This window comes from Phyllobates terribilis, unplaced genomic scaffold (assembly GCF_046119375.1).
Source record: "Phyllobates terribilis strain yellow unplaced genomic scaffold, ASM4611937v1 Scaffold_2__4_contigs__length_985480577, whole genome shotgun sequence".
Lineage (NCBI taxonomy): Eukaryota > Metazoa > Chordata > Amphibia > Anura > Dendrobatidae > Phyllobates > Phyllobates terribilis.
The window spans coordinates 454,190,768-454,215,605 of NW_027362762.1; the positions used below are offsets into that span (position 1 = coordinate 454,190,768).

Sequence of the window (24,838 nt, forward strand, 5' to 3'; positions counted from 1 at the left end):
CTACGAGGACTAGTCTGGAGGGCGACTATTCCCCAAGACTAATAATTCTTCTATCTTTGAAGCCACTCCGGACATTCTGCCTTCCTGGGAATGTGCAATGAAGCTTGGTGCATGCTTTCGGCCACAACCCCACTATCAGTATTTGGTCAGTATTTTTTCTCAGGAGTGGGAGCCAAAACCAGGAGTGGGTGATAAATGCAGAATTGGTGACTTGTTTCTATTATACCTTTTCTCTGATTGTTCCACTCTTGGTTTTGGCTCCCACTCCCGAGAAAAAATACTGACCGAGCACTGACCGAATACTGATAGTGGGGCCATGTCCTTCATCAGGTTGTTGCAATCCCTATGGTTTTCCTCTGGGTCCGCCTTTATAACTTCATATTTCTGTATATAATGGTCTTACATGCATTTCCTCTTGAAACCCAATAAAGACAGAATAAAAAAAATGTCACTTCAAGTGTGAACACTGCCCTATTCTCCTCCTCACACTGAGCGCAGTCTTGACAGTGGTGTAGATAGAGAAATGAAAGCAGTGTGGTGATGGGAATGGGCGGAGCATCAAACCTTCTCAGAGGCGTGCCTACAGCTGCCAGCCCCGCCCCTACACGAGCACGAGATTTTTATTGGGTGGCAAAACAGCACAGGGCGGGGCTGACAAGAGCTTTGTGCAATGTACTGAGTGTCTCTTCCGCTCTCATGACAGAAGGACCAGTGCCGTCGTCATGGCGGCTGCCTGCAGTTTGGCAACTGTTCTCCTGTGCATAGTAGCCGTCCACACAAGGTCTCCCACCCGATATGAGCCCACCTGGGACTCGCTGGATAAGCGCCCCCTGCCGTGCTGGTTTGACGAGGCTAAGTTCGGCATCTTCCTGCACTGGGGAGTGTTCTCGGTGCCCTCTTTTGGTAGTGAGTGGTTCTGGTGGAACTGGCAGCACGAGAAGAGCGCCCCCTATGTGGAGTTCATGAACAAGAACTACCCGCCCGGCTTCTCCTACGCCGACTTCGCCCCGCAATTCACCGCAGAGTTCTTTGATCCGGACGCTTGGGCTGAGCTGTTCGAGGCGGCCGGGGCTCGGTAAGTGTATGTGCACTGTGCAGCCACTACAACTCCCAGCATGTCCTGTCAGCGGTGATCAAGGCAAGTGTGTTACCTACCTAGGTCATATGAGTGCGGCCAAAGAAAGTCATGTGATCAGGCTCGCCTTCAAGCCTCTTAACTCCTTCACTGCCTGGTGTCAGGTCTGGAGCACCTTTTATGACATGGCAGCTGCTCCCTTTCCTGGACTCCCATAGAATAGACTGTGTGTGCCCCTCCTATTATTGGGATCCTGTGATCTGATTGGGCCCCCGCTTGTATATACAATAACATTGATATGATTGTAGCGCTCACCGCTTATATAACAAAGTGATCAAACTTTATTTTTAGTTTTTCTTTTCCCCTTTTTCTTGTATATTAATCAGTCTGAGATCAGCATGACCTGTAGGTGGGGATCCAGAGAAAAGCTGCATGGCCGTAATCAGATCACCAGCGACATAGCACGCGTGTGTTATGCTCCAGGGTTACACAATAAAATGAGAACTATTTTATTGGAAGGAGCGGGAAGAAAGGTTATCTTTATTGAATAAAGTGCGGGGATGACTCATGGAGCTTCACAATAGTATAACGCTCCTTATGGGGTAAAAACTCCTGCCCCTATAATAAATTCTACCTTGCTGCGTCAGATCCAACTTATGGTTGATGTAGGGTGGATTACAATAGACGTCCCAGAACCTGGAATTGTTGTTACCCTTCTCCCTAGTGCCGACATCAGCAGGAAGTTATTGACAAAAATCTAACCCTGTATTCTTTATGAAAGGGCAGATAATAAATTCACAAAAACTAGTTCTAGAAACAAGTGTCAACTGTATCTTAGGTTATTTAAAGTAAAAAAAAAAATGTAATTGTTTCCTGCAATGACGTACATCCATGTGACCACAATAGCCAATCACTGACCTCAGTGGTCATGTGCTGGGTATTCAAATGCTGTTGATTGGCTACAGCAGTCATGTGAGTGGATGTGACATCACTGCACGGGAGCAGTGGGATTGAATAGGTAAGTAATAGTTAACATGTTTTCTTACGATTAGCTGTTTTAATTTTTGTAATGTGAACTGGCATCTACATGTCGTCTCTCGCTAGGTACGTTGTGCTCACCACAAAGCACCATGAAGGCTTCACTAACTGGGGGTCTCCTGTATCCTGGAACTGGAATGCTGTGGACACTGGACCCCATCGAGATCTTGTAGGGGATCTTGGAAATGCACTGAAAAAAAGGTTTGTACGTCCAAAGTGCTGTCGTATCACAGTTGTCCTGCCACCTATGAGCCGTACCCGTAACACTAGAACCCCCAGTAATGTTGGTGTCTTTGTTTTCCAGAAAGTTGCGCTATGGACTATATCATTCATTACTGGAGTGGTTTCATCCTCTTTATTTAGCGGACAAGAAAAGTGGCTTCAAAACACAGTATTTTGTGCTAGCAAAGACTATGCCAGAACTGTATGATCTGGTAACAAGGTAAATCTAAGCAGTTGTCTTACTGTGTGCAGCATGGTAATGTATCACTCATTGAGTGCCCACATAAGTGAGAACTTACCACTCCCTCAGTGTAGGGTAAAGTACAGTAAGCAATGTAAACCCTTCATGCCCATATTACAGCACATTAAATAAAATTAAGTATTAGTTCCTTTGTGTTTTAAAAAAAAAATAAAAATAAAATTGTTGCACAAAATTGTAGTAAAACCCAATGTAAATTGGGTATTACCGCAATCGTACAGACTCCCAGAATAAAGTTCACCTGTCAATTATACTGCATGATGAATGGCATAAAAATGTAAAACAACCCAAGATTTGTTTTCTGATCATGCTCTCTACCAAAGAAATCGTATATACCCCCAAAAAATGTTTTCTAAAAGTGATTTTATTCTGATAAAAAAGTAGTAGTATTTATTGTTTTAAAGGCGTAAATTTTATCAAATAATTAAACCCTGTTCATGGCAAGAAAATTGCTGGTTTCTTTTGTATTTTCCTACTTCCAAAAACTGTAATAAAAAGTGATGAAAAGATTTGTATGTACTACACACTGGTACCAATGAAAACTACAGCTTGTCCTGCAAAAAATAAGCCCCCACGCAGTTCCTTCAATGAAAATATGTTCAACTTATGGCTCTTGGAACATGACGACACACAGACAAATCTATCTCCTAGATATTAAATTATATCTATCGCTTTAATCGTAATGACCCGTAGAATGGATTTAACACTTTATTTATGCAGGACATTGAATTGTGCAAAATGTAGAACCTGTCCGGTCAGTATTCCCCATCTAAGTAAAGGCAGAGCAGGCGAAGGGTAATAATTGTCATCCATATAATGTCTGTGTCATAGGTAACACTTGGGTGAAAGGAGAAATCCAGATTGTAATGGCACTGAGCAGTCAGTTCTCCAATCATGGCAATACTTGACGTCCTGCTGAGCCTGTGAATGTGCTGCGCGGGATATCAATCAACTGAACATGAGCGCTCCGTGCTGGACCTCATGCTGATGACTTGAACGGTGCGTGGTACAGTGCTATTATATTGTTGTTTTTTCCATTCTTTGCATAGTGCTACCTATGACATGGACATGATCTGGATAAGTGTGCAGTCAGACGGCCGTATTACACACACGACTATCGCATCGCAATGCTCGGACTGGCCGTTGGTTCTCCTGACCAGAGCATGACAGCCTGTATTTCTATGCAGCTGTCACGCTGTAGTCAGCAGAGCTGATGGCCAGTCCGAGCATTGCGATGCGATAGTCGTGTGTGTAATACGGCCGTCTGACTGCACACTTACAGCTTAAACCCTTAGCCTGAAAAATAGAAAATCCAAATCTGACAAGTTCCTTTTAACACAATGGCAGTATTTCTGGTCTGTTTTTTTTTTTTCTATTTTCTTTCCCAATAAAAGTTAATAGAAGTTAGGTAATACGTTATATGTACCCTAAAATGGTGCCACTGACAATTACAACTCCTACTTCAAAAAACAAGCTCTCAAGTGGCCATGTCAACAAAAAAAAAGTATGTCCTGGAGTGCAACAGTAAGGCCACGTTCACACGTTCAGTACTTGGTCGTATTTTACATGAGTATTTGTAAGCCAAAACCAGGAGTGGAACAATTAGAGGAAAAGTATAATAGAAACTCGTCACCACTTCTGTATGTATCACCCACTCCTGGTTTTGGCTTACAAATACTGAGGTAAAAAACTGACCAAATACTGAACGTGTGAACGTGGCTGAAAAAAAAGCATCTTCCTAACATCCAGTCTTGAAAGGGTAAAAGAACATTTTTAAGAAATATAGCAAAACTTAACCTCCCAATGTTCGGTGTGTTTGGACTTTGTTCCCCTGTACATCTCAGCAGTTTTTGCCTGCTGGATCTATTTGCCATTAACCTAATTATTTTGTATTCTGTCTTATTTTTCAGGTATGAGCCTGATTTGCTTTGGTCTGATGGGGACTGGGAGTCACCAGCTACTTACTGGAACTCCACGGATTTCTTAGCCTGGTTGTACAATGACAGCCCTATTAAGGTATACTTGTAATGTTGATTAATGTTTTAGGGGCATCTCTGGCATATTCTGTGAAACTCATTCCGGCTACAGTGATAGTCATGTACTTGACCTCTTCATGACATGGCAATTTTCCATTTTTCATTTTCCTTTTTTCCCTCCCCTTCTTCCAAGAGCCATTCCATTTTTATTTTTTTCGGTCCATATAGCTGTATGAGGGCATGTTGGAAAATGGGGAAAAAAATTCCAAGTGCGATGAAATTGCAAAAGAAAAAGTGCAATTCCACAATTTTTTTTATTTTTTTTTATTTGCCATGATCACTATATGGTAAAACTGACCGGGCAATCTGATTTCTCCAGGTCAGTATGAGTATGCAGATACCAAACTTGTATAGGTTTTTTATTATTATTATTATTATTATTATTTAAATTGAGAAAAAACAAATTCAAAAACTTATAAAAAAAAAAAAATTAATTGAATAATTTTGCTTTTGTTGCCATTTTATGAGACCAGTAACATTTTCATTTTTCAGAATATGGGTCTCTGAGCCCTTTTTTTTCCTCCCTGAGATGACATTTTTACTTATATCATTTTGGGGTAAATACATTGTTTTGATCTCCTCTTATTGCAATATTGTGGCAGCCAAAAAACGTAATTTTGGCATTTTGATTATTTTTTTTTTCATTATTGTTACGCCGTTTACCGATCAGATTAATTTATTTTAGATTTTGATATATTGGATTTTTACGAGCGCAGCGATACCCAATATGTGTGTGTTTTATTTTTAATGAGGCAAAAGGGGGGTTGATTTGAACTTTTGTGTGTTTTTATATTTTTCCTATTTTTTACAAATTTTTTTTTTTCCACTTCTTACTGTATTTAATAGTCCGCTTAGGGGACTTGAAGCTGTGATTGTCTGATCGCTTTTTCTATACATATCAGTGAATCAGCACTGCTATGTATAGAGAAAATCATGATCTCATATGAACACCAGCCACGGGCTGGCTTTCACAGGAGGATCTTAAAGGGAACGTGTCACCAGTTTGGTCATATATGAACTAAAACTATGACTTTATTCAGCATCTGTGCTGCATTCCATAAATGTTAATACAACCCAATGACTCCCCCTGTTAACCTCCCAAAAACCTTTTTAAGTTGTCCGGTGCGCTGTGTGGTAATCGAGCCGGTCCGATGAGCGTAGTTTCAGGCCTCTCCATCCGTCTTCCCCGGCTGCTGCTCCTCGCCGTCCTCTGTTAATTGACGTGGAGGATGCCTCGCGTCATCCACATTGCCAGGCGAAATCTTGCGCCTGCTCACAAAAATCGCAGCCTATGCCCTATGCTATGACTACTGCATAGGGCATAGGTTGCGCAGTTATGTTTTCGATTTCTGTGCGCAGGCACAAGATTTCACTCAGCAATGTGGATGACGCCTCGGCGCGAGGCTTCATCCACGTCGATTAAAGGACTGTGAGCAGCAGCCGGGGAGCGGGATGGAGAGGCCTGAAACCATGCCCATCGGACCGGATCGACCCGATTATCATACAGCGCAGGGCAACTTTAAAAAGGTTTTTGGGCGGTAGGCACGGGGAGTGAGGGTGTTGTATGAGTATTTATGGAATGCAGCGCAGGCTCTGAATAAAGTCATAGTTATAGTCCATATATGACAAAACTGGTGACAGGTTCCCTTTAACGATGGGCAAAGGGGCCATGAGCAGACCCCCGACTGTCATGTCAACCATATGCCGTGAAGGGGTTAATGTGCACTTTCACATATTGGTAAAATTTACACATAGTATTCAAGTACATTTCTGATTGAAACTGACAATTGTGTCCCAAGTACTAGATCATTCTGTGCTATTGAGGCAGTCTGGGGGCCTCTAAGGCTGCGTGCCCACGATCAGGAAGAGCAGTGTTTTGGACTCAGCTCACCTGCGCTGAGTCCAAAACGCTGCATGCTACAGTGTAAGCACAGTGGATTGGATTTATAGAAATCCCATGCCCACTGTGCTTGTTTTTGACGCTGTGTAAACTCACTCGCGGTACGGGTTTACGAGCCGCAGCATGTCAATTTCTGTAGCGAAGACGCTACAGATTTTGACCTATTGAATGTCATTACATGCAGTGGATCCACATGTACTGACAAAACAAGTGTGGCATTAGAGCACAGCGCTTTTAGATGCAGCAAAAGTACCTTGTGTCCAATGCGCTGCTACTCCTGATTGTGGGAACGTACCCTAACAGATCATTTGCTCACAAAGATGGCCACAAACTGGACCTCATCTTCACCCGCCTCTGTTCCCTATCTAACCTCTCTAGCTCACCTTTCCTTCTTTCTGACCACAACCTACTCACATTCTCTTCCCTCTCCTCTCCAGGTGCACAAGCCCCACTCCACAAACTTGCACACCCTTGCAGAAATCTCAAACACCTTGACCTACACTCACTCTCTGAATCCCTTCTTCCTCTCGCAGGCACAAGTTCATTACACAATGCAAATGCTGCTGCCACTTTATATAACACCACAACAGCTGCAGCTCTCACTTCGGTCGCCCCCCCCACACATACCACAGCTCACCCACTCAGCCGGCAACCCTGGCACACCAACCTGACTAAAGAGCTGCGAAAGGCCTCCAGGGTTGTTGAGCGGAAATGGAAAAGGTCCCACTCCAACGAGCACTTCTTTGCATTCAAACAGTCCCTCACTACCTTCAAGTCCACGCTCACTACAGCAAAACAAACATACTTCTCATCTCTCCTATCCTCCCTGTCTCACAACCCTAAACAGCTATTCAGTACTTTCAATTCTCTCCTCCGTCCCTCAGCACCTCCTCCCTCTCCTCTCATCTCAGCCGAAGACTTTGCCTCATTCTTCAAGCAGGAGATTGACACCATCAGACAAAGCTTTTGCCTGAAGTCCCCACAGCCCCTCCTCATAACTACTCAACCATCCCCCTCCAAACCCCACTTCTCCACCATTACAGAAGATCAAGCCTCCTCTTTACTCTCCAAATCACACCGCCCCACCTGTGAACTTGACCCAATCCCGTCCCACCTCATCCCTAACCTCACCACAGTCTTCCTCCCAACCCTAACCCACCTTTTCAACCTGTCACTAACAACTGGTGTCTTCCCCTCATGCTTCAAACATACCTCGATCACACCCATCCTCAAAAAAACCTCCCTTGATCCATCCTCTGTCTGGCTATCGCCCCATATCACTTCTTCTCCCTTGCACCTCAAAACTACTGGAACAACAAGTCCATTCTGAGCTGTCCTCCCACCTCTCCTCCTGCTCCCTCTTTGACTGCCTCCAATCTGGCTTCCGACCACATCACACCACTGAAACTGCCCTGACTAAAGTCACCAGCGACCTACTAACTGCCAAATCCAAGCGACACTACTCTGTCCTTCTCCTCCTGGACCTGTCCTCTGCCTTTGACACAGTGGACCATACCCTCTTCCTACAGACTCTTTCTTCTCTTGGCATCAAAGACTTGGCCCTATCTTGGATCTTCTCATACTTAACAGACAGGACATTCAGTGTCTCCCGCTCACACACCACCTCCTCATCCCTCCCCCCCTATCTGTCGGTGTCAAACCCCCCCAACTGACCTATCCATCAAAGTTAATGGCTGCCCACTCCTCTTGCCAGTCCTGCAAGCCCGCTGCCTCGGGGTAACCCTGGACTCTAACCTCTCCTTTAAACCACATATCCAAACCCTTTCCACTTCCTGCCGACTCCAGCTCAAAAATATTTTACCGTATCCGCACATTCCTCAACCACGAATCTGCAAAAACACTAGTGCATGCCCTCATCATCTCCTGCCTCGACTACTGCAACCTCCTGCTCTGTGGCCTCCCTTCTACCACTCTCGCACCCCTCCAATCTATCCTGAACTCTGCTGCCCAACTAATCCACATGTCCCCCCGCTATTTCCCGGCCTCTCCTCTCTGTCAATCCCTTCACTGGTTCCCCATTGCCCAGAGACTCCAGTTCAAAACCCTAACCCTGGCATACAAAGCCATCCACAACTTGTCTTTCCCATGTAAAGCGCCATGGAATGAATGGCGCTATAATAATAATTTACTGTAATAAATTCATGCTGTTGCATATAAGGAGCCTCCAGAAACTAAGAGCACTAGATGGTGTTTATAGTGCCTTGAAAAAGTATTCATACCCTGTGAACTTTTCCACTTTTTTTTACATTACATGAACAAACTTAAATGTATTTTATTTAGATTTTATATGACTTACCAACACAAAGTTGCAAGTATTTGTGAAATGTAAAGGAAATTATACATGGCTTTCTGATTTTAAATCTGAAAATTGTGACATGCATTTGTATTGAGCCCCCTGAAGGTTGGTATCCCTAAATAAAATCCCGAGGGACCAATTTCCCCCAGAAGTCACATAATTAGTAAATTGAGTCCATCTGTGTGTAATTTCTCAGTATAGCTACAGCTGTTCTGTGAAAGCCTCAGAGGTTTGTTTGAGAACATCAGGGTTCAAACGGCATCATAAAAACCAAGGAACACACCAGACAGATGAGGGATAAAGTTGTGGAGAAGAGTAAAGCAGGGTTAGGTTATTAAAAAAAAGAAAATGGCCAGAGCTCTGAACATCTCAGGGAGCACAGTTCAATCCATCCTTCAAAAATGGAAGGAGTATTGCACAGCTGCAAAACTACAAAGACCTAGCCGTCCACCTAAGCTGAGTTGCTGTTCAGATGCTCTCCATCCAATCTCAGTGAGCCAGAGCTAGTTTGCAAAGAAGAATGGACAAAAATGTCAGCCTCTAGATGTGCAAAGCTGGAAGAGACATACCCAACAAGACTTGCAGCACCAATTGCATTGAAAGGTGGCCTTACATGGGGGCTGAACCCAAATGCATGTCCTAATTTTCAGGTTTATATTTTTATAATAATTTGCACTTCACAAATACTTGCTACTTTGTGCTGGTATGTCACATAAAATCCCGATAAAATACATTTGCATTTGTGGGTGTAACGTGAAGAAATGTGGAAAAGTTCACGGGGTATGAATACTTTTTAAAACTGCTGAACGTAATGGCCACCTGTGTTCTCAGGGACGATGGAGGTTACAGAAGCTGAAACTAAAGCAATCAGTCATTTTATTGTATATAGTGGCAATATGCAATACATTTCTCGAGTGGAAAAACCCATATAAAAGTGTTGTCCCATCATCAGCAATGAAAACACAGCTACCCAGCTTCCTGCTTGTTGCGGGACGATACACTCCTGTTTGACAGGTCGGACCACAAGCATTGTTGCGCTCCTGGCTCAAACTGTGCACTCTAGTGCTGCTAGATGTGGCCCTGAAGCTGGCTGGGATTGGGAGTGCTCCAGTGATCCGGCCAGCTTCAGAGCGCTACTGGAAAGGCCCTGTAGGCATTGCATATGTATTAGACAAGGCAACTTGATGTAACAAAAAATAATTACTTTTTTTTTTTATCAGGGGAGGGGAGATGACTTTTAATAGACAGTAAATTGAAAACTTGCTTGTTTTCGTAAAAACAATCCAATTATACCCATCAATGAAGCTGGGAATAACCTTTTTAAGGTTCACTAATAAAAAATCACTGGTTTCTGCCTTGTTTGTCTTAAAAACCCCAAATAACATCTGCTTGATTTTTGATTTTGTCATCTGCTAGGAGAGATTAGAGCAAATATAATTTTTTTTTTTTATACATGTATTTTAAATTTTCTTTTAGGACAAAGTTCTGGTCAATGATCGTTGGGGAAGTGACTGTTCTTGTCGTCATGGCGGTTACTATAACTGTGCTGATAAATACACTCCATCTACGCTACCAGACCATAAGTGGGAGAAATGTACTTCTATAGACCACAACTCTTGGGGCTACAGACGCAATATGCAAGTGAATCAACTGATGGATGAAGGAAATATAATTTCGGTGAGTAAAAACAAGTGTCCGGGAGCAAAGCTTGCCGCATAGGCCCCAATGTTTCTTACTGTTCTGACTCTGGGGCTGTGGAGGTGCTCTGATGATGATCGTGAGTTATTGCACAAGGCAGATTTATAAAATGTGATGGAAATGATATTTACTTTTCCTTACAGAAGAGAGAAGGAGCCGTACCCAGCAGCATATCTGGGGCAATGGTTCACAACAGTTATTGCTTAAAGGGGGTTGTCCAGTACTTTGGCATATTTTTAAATGTATTTTTAATGATAAATAGAAGCTTCTTTCTAATTAATTACCTCCTGGTGCTGTTTCTGCCTGTGAGCGGCGCTATCGATGGCCGCTCTCAGGCATCACGTGACCCCCGGCTGCAGCCGGCTCTGACTTCTGCTGACGTCACGACCAGTCCAGGCTGCAGCCGAGGGTCCATCTTCCGCGTTCCACCGGTGGCAGCTGGGTTGTGGGCGGGGACTCGAGCATGTCACTCGAGCACCCGCGATACTTGGTGCATACCGGAGTACCCGATGCAAACTCAAGTAGCGAACACTTTCGCTCAAGACTAATGACAACTTATTCAATATGACGACCTAATTTTATCAATTTCTGTGTCGTTCCTCTGCGTTGAAAATGTTGATAAAATTCTTGAGGGGTCTAGTTTCCAAAAGGGTGTGGGGAGTTTCCACTGTTTAGGTACATCAGGGGCTCTCCAAACGCAACATGGCGTCCACTAATTATTCAAGCTAATTTTTACATTCAAAAAGTCAAATGGTGCTCCTTCCCTTCCAAGCCCTGCTGTGCGCCCAAACAGTGGTTTTCCCCCACATATTGGGTATCGGCGTGCTCAGGAGAAATTGCACAACAAATTTTGTGGTCCATTTTTTCCTGTTAACCTTGCAAAAATAAAAAAATTGGGGTCTAAATTAACATTTTTGTGAAGAGAAAAAAAAATTTCTTTTTTTTTTCTACCACATTCTAAAATTTCCTGTGAAGCACCTGAAGGCTTAATAAACTTATTGAATGTGGTTTTGAGCACCTTGAGGGGTGAAGTTTTTAGAATGGTGTAAATTTTGGGTATTTTCGGTCATAAAAGCCCCTCAGTCACTTCAAATGTGATGTGGTCCCTAAAAAAATGGTTTTGTAAATTTTGAGTGGGAGGTCAACTTGTCCTATCAGCGAACCACCTATCCATCAGCTACAACAATCCCAGACGGAGCCTAACTAACTCTCTGGAAGCCATGCCGGATGCCTCAATCCATAACGCCCACAATTTGTAGAATTTTGTAATGACACATGGGTTAGCACACACTCCCTTCTCCAGAGTTAATCTCCAGTTTCTTATCAATAAATTCTTGTGCGATCGGACCCTTCTCATCTATCCAGTGTTGTGCTAACAGCTTCCTTGCCATATAAAGTATCCTTGTCACTGCCGTCTTTCTCGGCCATTCATTCTGTAAGTCCTCCACATAGCCCAGAATACACACCAATAGCATGAGGGAAATATTTAGACAATGTCTGTTCTGTGTTACTACCTCTCAAAATCTCTTTAGACCTGGACAGGTCCACAACATGTTGATCAAATTTGCATATTGTGATTTGATTCTAAGATATAGGAAGACACCCCTCAGCCTTATATCATAGCGTAAATGAGGCGTTCTATATACTCGATGAAGTAAGAACAGACCTGACAATCTGTGCCTCACTCAGTGAAAAGCAAGGAACAGTCTCAAAAAATATCTCCATTATCCCTCTTCAATGGGCCCTATGTCCTCTTCCCATTTTTCTTTACTTTGTACTAGATATTTTGATGGCATTAAATCTAGCTGACCATGCTGGAAATGTAGTGTATTATACTATCTGGGGACAGTCTGTCCGTCATCTCTAGCGACACTGACTGATCAGAGTGATGCAGCTGTAAAAACTTATAGAAGTCATTGTAAGGTATTTCAATTTCTTCCTGCAGCTGAGAGAGGGACTAAACTATGTCACCGGTAAAGATTTGTGACAATCTCTTTATTTCTATCTGTTTCCACCAATCCGAGCCCTCCTAGGCTATGTTCACATGTCTAGCAGACAACTTTTTAGTCCATTTTTAGATAACTGATCTCTGCCGGATCTGTTTTTTTTTTTTTTTCAACATTGAAGTTTATCAAAAAAACGATTCGTTAATTGCCCATCCATTTTTCTTTGATTTGTAATTGATCCGTTTTTTTCATACTGGATCCATTGCTGCTGGATCCGTTCTAATTGATCACTACTGGACATGTGAACATAGCCTAAGTGGTATAGGTTAGGAAACCATGGAGTTTCCCAAAGAGAATTATATACCTTGTGGAATTTTAGCAGCCATTAGATCTAACTGTACTAAATTGTTTTCCAAAAGCAATCCAAGTACCACTGTAAAAGGGAACACTCTGGTCCGTTCTGGATTTGCTTGTGTTCGGCATTTTAGGAAACGTGACTTTGAAGTGACGTGACTGTAAATTAAATCTGACTTTCATGTAAAAACTTGACAGCATTGATATCTAATATGAGTGATGGCTTTTTATCTGTCTTCTGTACTTCCATTCATGCTTTTTTTGATATCTTTCAGGAATTAGTGGAGACTGTGAGCTTTGGAGGAAATTATCTTTTAAATGTGGGACCCAGCAAAGAAGGCTTGATCATGCCAATTTTCCAAGAGAGACTTCGAAATGTTGGGAAATGGTTGAGCATTAATGGAGAGGCAATTTATGCTACTAAACCCTGGAGAGTGCAGAAAGAAAACACTACGGTCAATGTCTGGCAAGTACTGGCATTTTTAAAATAGAAGTGGAGGATTGCGAGAGTGTGATCCAAATGTGACATATGTGTAACACTTATTGTCCTTCTTTTTCAGGTTCACTGCTAAAGATTCAGTTGTTTATGCCACTTTCTTAAAATGGCCTGAGGGTAATATTCTAAAACTACAGTCTCCTAAGTCCACCCCGAGCGCTAATGTGAGTATCTTAAATGGAAGTTGGAAATATTGATAAGCCTAGAGCACCAATCTTTCCAACAAATGTGTAGACAAAGGCAATAGAGTCCTAACACACGTGTTTCTGCCATTAATATGATGTAAACAGGGCCTAAATATTAATTTACACAGATCAACTGGCGGTACTAAACTACGCCAATCAGTAAACCTTTACTGATCGGCGGTCATTTAATGGTCTTTACATAGGAAGACTGAAGTAAACTATTTGCACTGAGCAATCTGTAATAGATCGCTTAGCGCACATTGGCTGCCATGGTTCTCAGCAGTGCGAGTCCTGTTTTATACAGGAAGATATGCAACTGAGAACAATGATTTTTTTTTTGCGCTGCAGAAAAGATAATTTTACCCAATGAATGAGCATCATTGTACTGTCCCTCGAGAGCGCTTCAGGGGTTTTTACTTGAACCTTTTTGTTGTACCCAAGAAAGACAGCGGGACCGGCCCATCCTGTACCTATAAGTGCAGAGCAAAATGTCCTCTGTGGACATCATCCAGAACACCTATGTTTCCATAATCTGTCTCCCCCGTACATCTCCGAATTAATCTCCCAATACTTACCCCCATGTATTCTCTGGTTCTCACAAGACCTTCTTCTCCCCTCCTCTCTCATATGTTCCTCACAGAACCGCCACCAAGCTTTTTTTCCTCTGCAATTCAGTGTCTCAACTCCTTTTGTCTCTTTATCACCGATCACTAATGTCCTACTTCTCCATGTGCCATGCCGACCTCATCTGAATTAGGGAAGTGAAAGGAAATCGGGTAGCTCGTTTTTAAAATCTAGCTTAAGAACAATGGGTGGTTAAGGTTGCTAAGCCCTGGAGGGGGCCACACCCTCCAATACACACCTGGTCTATGTTGGATGGCTTTTGCTCTTTTTGATTAAAAAAAGGTAACGGAGTACCTTATGTTTTTAACCTGTATTGGAGTTCATGTATTCATTAATCGCAGTGTGCTGATGCATCATGTATGTACCATATATGTTTGTATATTGATCACATAGATTATTTGTGCACCTGTACATTAGTCTAATACTTAAGGGGTGCAGGCCCTATTTTTTGTCTTTTAAATGTATTATATTGATAGATTTCTCTGCCTGTAGGTGACCATGTTAGGTCTTACTGGGACGTTGCCCTGGAAAAATGACCCAAAATTTGGTCTACTTGTGCAGCTACCAACCATCCCTCCTGGAGTCTTCCCTGTGGAATACGGCTGGAGTCTGAAATTAGAAGGTGTAAACTAAAGTCAATAAGAAGACGGAGAAAGGGTCAAGAAAATAAATCTGTTTGAAGTTTCATTCAATTCACATTAAAGTTACAAATATAAATTTGATAATCTTCCTGTTGGTGAAGATCCTACTGTGTGTGCTGATCTGAGAATATGTTGAATAGGTCAGGGTTGGCACTTCACAGTTCTGTGTGTTTTTATAATGTTGGGGGTCTTCAGATCTAGGGGTTCTCTTTTTTTCATCTGTCAGGTGATTAAGTCTAAAATACTTCAGGGCCCTGTCTTCTAAGCAGGATCTGGTTTTTGACCGGTGCCACCTACTGTAGGTGTCATATATGCATTCTGCCTTGCATTGCTGTGTAATCTGGTTTAGGCTTTGTTTAGAATTTCAGACCGAATGTGAATTGCACTATACAACCAGTTTAGATTTCCTAGCTTTTATTGCTAATTGCAATTATTTTGCACATCTGTCAACATAACATTATAGTGCCTTATAATGTAACAGAATGTTGCCGTGAGAATTTTGAGCACATCTGAATAGTGACTGTGATTAGGCTGCCCCCCATGGTTATGAATCAGTAATCCAGTACATAGCTTTCATACCTGAATACTTTTAGACCGTATTGTAATTATCTACAGTGTGTTAGGTAATTGGCTTGGAAACTCTAGAGCAGGGATGTCAAACTTCAATACACAGAGGGCCAAAATTAAAAACTTGGACAAAATTGCGGGCCTACTTTGATATTTATTTAAAAAAATGTGTACAATTTTAAGTTTTTCCTTATCCTCTAATATGGAAACAAACTTAAAGGGGTTGTCCCACAAACAAAGTACATTTTAATTAATAAATCTTTAGAGACAGACCACATGACCGGAACATTGGGTATTTCCTTGAGGGCAGGGGCGTACATAGAAATCATAGTGCCCCATAGCAGAAGTTCTAGTTGGGCCCTTAAACCCTCCAAAAAAAACAAAACTGCAACAATCTTAATATTTGGTGGGGTCACAGAAGAGCATATCTCACAACTTTACAGCCCATGCAAAGTAATTTTCCTCCTATTAAAGCCCCTAGAATGCCCTTTACCCCCATAAAGTATGATGCCAACAAAAGTGCCTACCAAACACAGATACCCCCAGAGTGAATTCATCCACAATACACTCCACATGCACGGTATGATGACCCTACCGTATCCTCTACCACCCACTTGACTCCCCTAGCAAAGTATGGTGACCCCATACAGCAAAATGGGCCCCACATAGTGTTCCATTCAGAATAATGGCCCCACATAATCCTCCATATGGCGTCGTGGGCCAAATATAATTGGTTCGCGGGCCAAATCTGGCACTCAGGGTCGAGTTTGAACACTTATGCTCTAGAGATTGCATGTTCTCAGCAAGCAGTCTGTTGTAAAACCGGACTAGATCTAATTAGCGGAAAAGGAAACAATTTTTCTGATGCAAACTGGTTTGTGGGGATGCAGCCTTGTGTAATAGATGGACACACTTTTACCTTTTGGACAGTAACTGTAGGAAAGAATGTGGTAATTGCTTTTCTTTAATTCATTTGATTTTGTTTACAGAGTTTTTTTTTTATTTTTTGTAATCAAATTCCTAGACCTTTTTATAATGTGTTTTCTTCAATTATGCTTTATTTATTTGCAATTCTTATTAAATGATTTACTCTCTTTTGTACTTGATCTTCCTTGCATAATTTGTCATACTGAATAAGTAGTTGGCATCGCCATATTCGTACTGACCCAAAGAATAAAGTTAATATTTTCCCCTTCTCCCATGACAACACCACCTGAGAGAGGGTATCCGCCCACCAAGGACAGGAACCTACTGAATAAAAAGGCGGTACCTCTCTACCGCATCAGTTTTTGGTTCCTGTCCTTGATGGGAGCCTCTCTAGGTAGTGCCTCGCCTACCTGATAGTGGGGCCTGGAGCGTGGATCCCGGGATCGATGCGGCCTGGAGGCCGTGAAGACGCAGCAGATGGGACCTCTGTTCTCAGCCCCATCTTGCTGGTGCCTGGGTCTGCGTGCGGGGGGGTTGCCTTCCGGGGTCCTATCCCGCGTGCGCCTGGCCCTGCGGCCGGGGCTGCGCATGCACGGAGGTCCATGGCTGGGCGCGCCGGCAGGCAGGCCTTCCGGGTCTGCGCACGTGCAGGTCGCGTCACGCCCTGTGACGTAGCGCGCTGGAAGTCTGGGCTGCGCGGGGTCGCTTCGCGCCCTGGCACGAGTGCGCCAGAAGCCCGGGTCTGCGCATGCGCGGGGTGCGATCACCAGAACGCATCCCCGTTTGCAAGCGCGCCAGGAGCCGCTGGGTCTGCGCACCGCAGGAGGGATCCTGCGGCGTAGCACGCCAGCTGGCTAAGATAATATATATATAAAAAAAAATAATAACAGTAAAAAGGAAAAAAAAAATAGAGGGCGAGAGCTCGCTGCCGCCGGAAGGGGAGGGGCCCAAAGGAGGTGGAGCCCCCATATGCTTTAAAAAGATGGGGAGCAGTCAAGATGGCGGTGTCTGCATCCCCGTCATCGTGAGTGAGGAGCCGCAGTCACCTGGGCAGCAGCTGTCACAGCCGCAGAAGGAGGAACAGCAGCAGCCACAGGCGTCTAAACAGCGTAAAACAGCTCAAGCAAAATGTGAGACAACCGGAGCAACGGGAGTCTTCCCATCATCAGAGCCATAGCAGTGGGGTTCGTACGAGTGCCGGCAGAACTGGTCAGAAGAAATCTCGAGAGTCCACCTCTGCCAGATGGGAGCGTTCACGTGAACGGCAACCACCACCTCCGGTACCCTAGTCTGAACGGCAGTGTGGTGAGTGATCTTCGTGGAAGTTCACCTTAGTAATGTGCTCTTATCTGTTTTTTCTCTTTTTTTTTTCTCTTTTAGTTTCTTTCTGGTTGGTAGGAACCTAAAAAGAGTAGTTCTAAGAATAAAGAGTGTGCGTTATGTTAAGTTAGCCTTCCCAAGTCCTACGCTAAGAACTTGTGCTCTGGATGTATCCAGAAAACTATAGCAGAGGAGTCCCCTAGCTTTTCTATGGATTTAAAAACCTTAATCCAGACGGAGGTCAGGGATTCCTTAAAGAACTTGACCTCACGTAAGAGGAGAAAGCAGAAACAGGTTACCTCGGACTCAGAAGAATCAGTAGAGTCCCATATCGCAAGGGAATCTCCTTCCCCCTCTGACCTCTCGTCATCGTCTTCATCAGAGTCTTCGGATGATGATTGTCAGTTGACAATACTGAAAGGTTAGTCAAGGCTATTAGTGTAACCATGGGTATTGCCGATGCCAAGGCTCCCAGAACAGTTCAGGATGTCATGTTCGGGGGCTTAGATCAGAAGAAGAGATGCACATTCCCAGTTAACGAGAGGATCAAGTCTCTTATATACAGGTAGTGGAAAAAAACAGAGGGAGGGCCAGCTGCCTTCTTCTTCTAAGCGGAGGTACCCTTTTGAAGAGGAGGACGCAGCTAAGTGGGACAAAACCCATCTCGAAGTCCTTGAAAGATCCACACTGCCTTTTGAGGATTTGAGGGCCCTCAAAGATTCGCTCGATAAAAATGCGGAGTCTTTTCTAAAACAGGCCTGGGAGTCCTCAGCAGGGCCTCCGAAACCGGCAGTTGCGGCCACCTGCACCGCCAGGTCTATGATGATCTGGCTACATCAGTTAGAGGACCAGAGCTCCTTTCGGAAGAAGAAATAAAATCGGAGCAAATTTTCCAGAGACCAAAGTAGTTTGAGAGACAGGAAGCCGAATAACAGAGGCTTCATGTTCGGGGGTCCATCCTCCGAGAATAAAAAAGCACCTAAGTGACGGGCCTCCCCAGGTAGGAGGAAGGCTGTCCCACTTCCTTCCCGCCTGGGAAAAGATCTCGTCCAGCGCCTGGATTTTAGGGATAATCAGGAAGGGGCTGAAGCTGGAGTTCAAAACCATTCCCAGGGACACCGTCAGGATTTCAGCCTCCAGAGGCCTAAGAGAACAGATGGCCCTGCAGCAGGAAGTACTCACTCTGGTTGTGAAGGGGGTTCTAGTAGAAACACCAGTACCCGAGCAAGGGAGAGGGTTTTACTCAACTCTCTTCCTAATAAAGAAACCAGATGGCTCCTTCAGAACCATTGTCAACTTGAAGAAGCTGAACGACCATTTAATTTACAGGCCATTCAAGATGGAGTCAATAAAATCTGCCATAAAGATGGTGTTTCCAGAGTGTTACATGTGCGTCCTCGATTTGAAGGACGCTTACTACCACGTCCCAATCTTTCCTGCATACCAACAGTTTCTGAGGGTAGCTGTACAGTTCGACAAGCACATAAATCATTTTCAGTTGGCAGCTCTTCCCTTTGGCATCTCCATGGCTCCAAGGGTTTTCACAAAGATTATCCTGGAAGTCACGGCACATCTAAGGGAGAAGGATATCCTAGTCATCCCTTAGCTGGACGATTTTTTAGTGATGGGTTGATCAAAACAACTCTGTACACTGGCTCTGGCGGAAGTCATGGCCAGTCTAAATGGCCTGAGATGGATTTTAAATTTTAGAAAAATCTAGACTAGAACCAAAAAAGGTTCAGTCCTTTTTGGGTCTCATTTTAAACTCTGAAAACCAGACTTGTCTTCTGCCAGAGGACAAGAAATTGAAGATCAGTTCCCTCATCTCACACGTAATCAGCAATCCATCCATGACCCTGAGAAATGCAATGTCTCTATTGGGTACGATGACATCTTGTATCCCAGCAGTACAGTGGGCCCAGTTTCATTCCAGACATCTACAGCAGGAGATCCTGACAGCAGACAGACGGCTCAGAGGTCACCTGGATGGAAGAATATCCCTTTCAAGTTTGGTAATCAACTCGCTGGATTGGTGGATGAATCCAGTAAATCTATCTCTGGGGGTTCCTTGGGCTTTCCAGGTGTCAGATACGATTACGACAGACGCAAGCGCAGAAGGCTGGGGAGCTCACCTGAGAGATCATTCAATACAGAGCCTCTGGTCAGACAGCGAGACGGGTCTCTCCTCCAACATGAGGGAGCTGTTGGCTGTCAGAAACGCGTTAGTAGAGTTCAGTTCTCTACTTCGGGGTCAACACATCCGGATAATGTCCGACAACCGAACAACAGTCGCCTATATCAATTGTCAGGGGGGAACAAGATCCCTTCCTCTGATGTTTAGTGACAGATCAGATCCTTCATTTTGCGGAGAGTCATCTATTCACGCTCTCGGCGCTGCATATAAGAGGCGAAGAGAACGTAAGAGCCGATTTTTTTCTAAGTCGGCACATCTTGAAACAAGGAGAATGGGAATTGAATCCAGCGATATTCCAGCTGATTGTCGGCCGATGGGGACAACCTCAGATAGATCTGTTTGCAAACAAACGCAATCGGAAAACCAAAATCTTTTGCTCCCTGAATCCAAAGGAGAAGCCTTTTGCGGTGGACGCCCTGCAAATTCCCTGGAACTTTACCCTGGCCTATGTCTTTCCCTCTCTAATGCTGATTCCTACTATCCTGAGGAAGATCCGAGAAGAACAGGCGAGGGTTATATTGATCGCCCCGTTTTGGCCCAAGAGACCATGGTTCACTTGGATGAAGAGAATGTCCCAAGCGGAACCATGGGTCCTTCCGGACACCCCAGATCTCCTCAGGCAGGGCCCAGTCTTCCATCCCCAGAGATTGGGCATGCATTTGACGGCCTGGATTTTGAAAGGTCACTACTAACACAGGAGGGGTTTTTCTCCAGGTCTAGTTGCTACTCTACTGGCGAGTAGGAAGCTGGTGACTATTAAGATCTATGGCAGAACCTGGGCTAAATTTCTGTCTACCTCGGGTCAGTCCGCCAAAGGGAGGATTCCTATTGGGGCCATCTTGGAGTTCCTTCAGAAGGGCTTAAGCATGGGGTTAGCCACCAGTACCCTTGAGGTACAAGTATCAGCTCTGGGGGCACTATATAATTGAGACTTGGCAGCAAATAGGTGGATCATCAGATTCATTAAAGCTTGCAGTAGATCTAGACCCATTTCTACTCATAGGATGCCTCCTTGAGCCCTTAGAGAAGGTTTTGGAGAAAGTTCTCACCTTGAAAACAGTCATGCTGGTAGCTCTAACGTCAACTCGTAGGGTTAGTGATCTGCACGCGCTGTCAGTAAACCATCCGTTCACTCAAGTGTGTATGGATAGAGTAACCTTAGGCTGGATCTGGTCTTATCTTCCAAAAGTAGCCTCCAAATTCCATAGGACACAAGTAATTACTCTCCCTTCCTTCTATCCTGATCCTAGAGATTGAGGAATAAAGGTTTCACACTTTAGTTGTAAAGAGGGTATTAGTCCAGTATTTGGAGGTGACAAAGGCCTGGAGCAAAAGTGATGCCTTATTCATCTCATTTCATTGGGCTAGGAAAGGGCTTAAGGTTACAAGGGGGACCATAGCTAGGTGGGTCAGGGACACCATTGGTTTAGCGTACTCTTCTAGCAATCTGCCACTTCCAGAGAACCCCACCTACAACAGGGGCATCCCGGCCGAGACCTCTATTCCGGTGACTGTGTCACCTTCACCCGTGACAAGGGAGAGCGTGGGTGGTATGCCCTCCAAGTCTACAAGGTGGCGAAGGAGAGAAAGGACATGCCCCCGCAGAACAAAGCTGAAGACCCGGCTGGGTCAGTCGGTAAGAATCAGGAGTTCCCCCCGGGGGAACCCCACTATTGAACTACGTGTTGTGGAGACTGTATATAGTTACCTGGAAAGGTATGGCAGAGACACTGCAAGTTAATAGAGTTTGTGTGTGTTACCCAGTTACCCGGTAAGGGTATAGAGACAGTGAGGTAGAGGACGGTGATCTCCCTAAAAAACTTTTACTTGTATATAATTGCACTTCTTAAAGCGCCCCTTATTGGTTTTATGTAACAACGAATGACCTCAGAACAAAAACCCATTTGGCGTGGCCGAAGACGTGGTCCAACACCTGGATCACCTATGCCCTGCAGCCACGCCCAGGGCCTACGTTGAGGGTTTTCGGACGGGTCCCTCATGCACATGTTTGCAAGATTGCACCTTGATAAAGAAAATGGACACCCGGTTACAGATCGCTCTGTAACCTGTTGACAAATGTTTTATATGAAAAATGTTTTATGAGAAAAATGTTTAATATGTGAAGAAAAATGTTATTTAAAAATTCTTATAATGTTTTGATAAAAACGTAACCAGTAACGTTCAAGAAAAAAGTGCCTCCCATAAAGGGAAGAAAAGTTGTTTATTATCTTATATGTGAATGCATTCTAAAAATTTGCATGTCTGTTTTTACTCTGTTCCAGCCCACGGATGTGCTGTGTTTTACCAAGGGGGTATGTGGCGCCCCTGCAGGTTCAGTCACCACTGAGGTACTGCATCTCACCCAGAGGTGTGGTATCTCACTCTCAGGTAAGGATGGAGTACTGCCCGGGACCCTAACACCTGCATTCAACACACCACTCCAGGCCAGCAGGGGGGGGGGCAAGATGTCTCTGGTTCTTGCTGAGCCCCTTCCCTTGGCTGGAGTGGAGGGGAACCAAGATAGGGGGAACTATGTAGTGGGTGTGGGTGAGGAAGTAGATCAGGGGCGCACATGAAAGAAGCTGTATAAAAAGGGGAGCCATCTTGTAAGGACAAGCCAGTCAGAGGAGGAAAGTGAGGGGAGCAGAGGCTCTGTAGGAGCTCTGCTCCAGAGTGGGCCTAGGGAGAGGCCCAGGACTGAGAGAGAGGGAAGAGGAGAGGGAGCAGGAGAAAGGCTCCAGGAACAGAAGAAGGGATCCTAGGGGTACGGGAAGTGCTGGAGGCCACCCGTACGCCCGAATCTGCCAGGCGGTGGAGGGATCAAGCCGCAGAGGGGACCGGCCCCTTAACTAGTGGAGAACTACAAGGCTCAGCTAGGAACCGGAGGCTGCTGTACTTGCAAGGTGCAGTGGCCACATCCGCAATTATATCGCCAAGAAGGTGGCCACAGAGGGTCCAGGGGACTGCAGGCCGCCCGACAAGACCCGAGGCTACCGGATTGGGACACTGATTGTGAGGCGCAGGGCAGGAGGGTGAGAACCAGCGCTGGAAGACGACTGAGAAAGGCACACAGAAGGGGTCCCGTTAAGTGCTCCTGAATTATCTGAGGGATTGCTGAACCCCTGCTTGGTGAACGCAGCGCGACGTGGGAGGCTGTACCTGTACAGTGCAGCCTGAAGAACTTAAGAACTGTGAGTAAACATGGAAGACTGCACCCCATTGTCTCTGTGATTATTGCCTGCGCCATCACCCGCTGCACTACAACGCCCAGGATAACCCATAACATCTACACTGCCCTGGAGCTGAGTTCTACCTGTGGAGAGCCACACTATCCCTGCTGCAGTAACATCAGCTCCAGAGGACCTGCTCCGCAGCGGCGGCTCCCTTTAGCCGGATACCACAGGGGGCGTCACAAACTCTATATAAAAACTTTATCAATCCCCTGTAAATATTCCCCTATTGAATGACTGCCCTGGGTCACGGACCGGGTCACCGCCACTGTGACATTTCCCCAAATGACGACCGGCCCGGCACCGAGTACCCCACAGCCCAGGAGGCGCGTCATATACATCAGGGAAAGCTCTAGACTAGAAATGAGCAGATTATTTGTAATTAAAATTTGCCGGCTTTGCAGAACTTTTCCTAAGGAGTATAGCAATATTGAAGAACTCTAATTGCCCAGAAAATACAAATATAACACTCTGATGACTCCTAGGTGTATATTGAACCCATTTTGAGCTCTGTAATGGAAACAGTCCAAGTGACGTCAACCCATCTGGCTAAGTGAAAATGGAAGGTAACTGGTGATAACAGCAGCCTAATTAATCACACACTGCAGTTTCAGACTTTTGGGGGCATATGCCGGTTTTCCTGGTTTTTATGCACAGATGGTGCAAACGGAAGAGGCCATGGCTTTTCCACACACAGAGTGCAAATGTTACTCTATTTGGGAAATATCAACAGCTTTTGTTTTTTTGTAAATGAAGAAGTGACAATCAATCAAAAAATGATCTCTTAATTATTGAGGTGTTCTCTTTTAAATGTGAGGAAGTAATGGCTACTCAACTACCAGTGAAAATATTGTCCCTTTTTAGAACCTGCAACAGGTTTGCTATGCACAAAATGATTAAGGAATTAAAAAAGGCTTTCTATCAAGCTGTGCAAAAATTATGCCTTTTATTAGAGAGCAGTAGTAGGCTAGAGGAAAAGCAATAACTTGTCGCCACCCGTTGCAAAAATTAGACCTACTTTGGTGGCCCGGAGATGTTTCCTGTACTGTGGCAGCAGAAGAACCTCATGGCAGGGAATTAGAACTAAGCAGTCAAGGAGATGTGTGGCAGTGTAGGGCCAACAACCGCAGCCACAACCGCAAACTTATGAGCTAGCACTATAAAACACAATGGGCAGCCAGGAGATGAGTGTCTATGCAGGGGCAGCAGCAGAAGCTAATAGAGAATTAGGATGGGGCAGGCAAGATGTGTGGCTATTTATGACCAGCAGCAGTAGCCACTGGAGCAGTAGTACTACAGTATAGATGACGTGATGGACAAGAAGTAGATGCTCTGCTGAGTGCGGAACATCGATGCTGGCAGCAACATTATGATGTAGAAGACAGACAATGGACAGGCAGGCAGATGGAATGGCTGATTTAATCATTGGCATCAGCCGTAGGTGATGAAAAATGATTTTGATGATCCATGCCCAATTTTGACAAATGTCAGGTTTTCCTCTCTTGCTTGGTATAAACTGGTCCTCTTGGGTGTGACAAAGCCACTGGCTGCATTGAACAACTTGTCTGACATTACACTAGAAGATAGACATTGCAATACGTCCATAGCAAACTGGACCGGTTCTTGCCACTGATCCAATTTGTTCACCAAGAATTTCATGGCATCAAGGCTCAAGTGATCTGACTGAGAAAGAACACATTCTCAGAACAACAGAACCTGACTGTTCAGCTGGTGCGACTCTGAAGTGCGACCTGTTGTTGTAATGACAGAAAGAACATCTGGTCCATCATGTCAAATATGTAGCTGTTG

The 24,838-nt window shown here is 44.5% G+C and overlaps 1 protein-coding gene across 1 annotated transcript; it reads left to right on the forward strand.

Annotated features, from left to right (window-relative positions):
* Nucleotides 1-664: 664 nt before the first annotated feature.
* FUCA1 (alpha-L-fucosidase 1) lies at nucleotides 665-16,459 on the forward strand. Its single transcript, XM_073665626.1, has 8 exons — nucleotides 665-1,075; nucleotides 2,180-2,314; nucleotides 2,418-2,555; nucleotides 4,505-4,610; nucleotides 10,324-10,524; nucleotides 13,121-13,311; nucleotides 13,406-13,505; nucleotides 14,643-16,459. The coding sequence occupies exons 1-8, from the start codon at nucleotides 723-725 to the stop codon at nucleotides 14,781-14,783; spliced, it is 1,365 nt and encodes a 454-aa protein (XP_073521727.1). The 5' UTR covers nucleotides 665-722; the 3' UTR covers nucleotides 14,784-16,459.
* The last annotated feature ends 8,379 nt before the right edge of the window (nucleotides 16,460-24,838 follow it).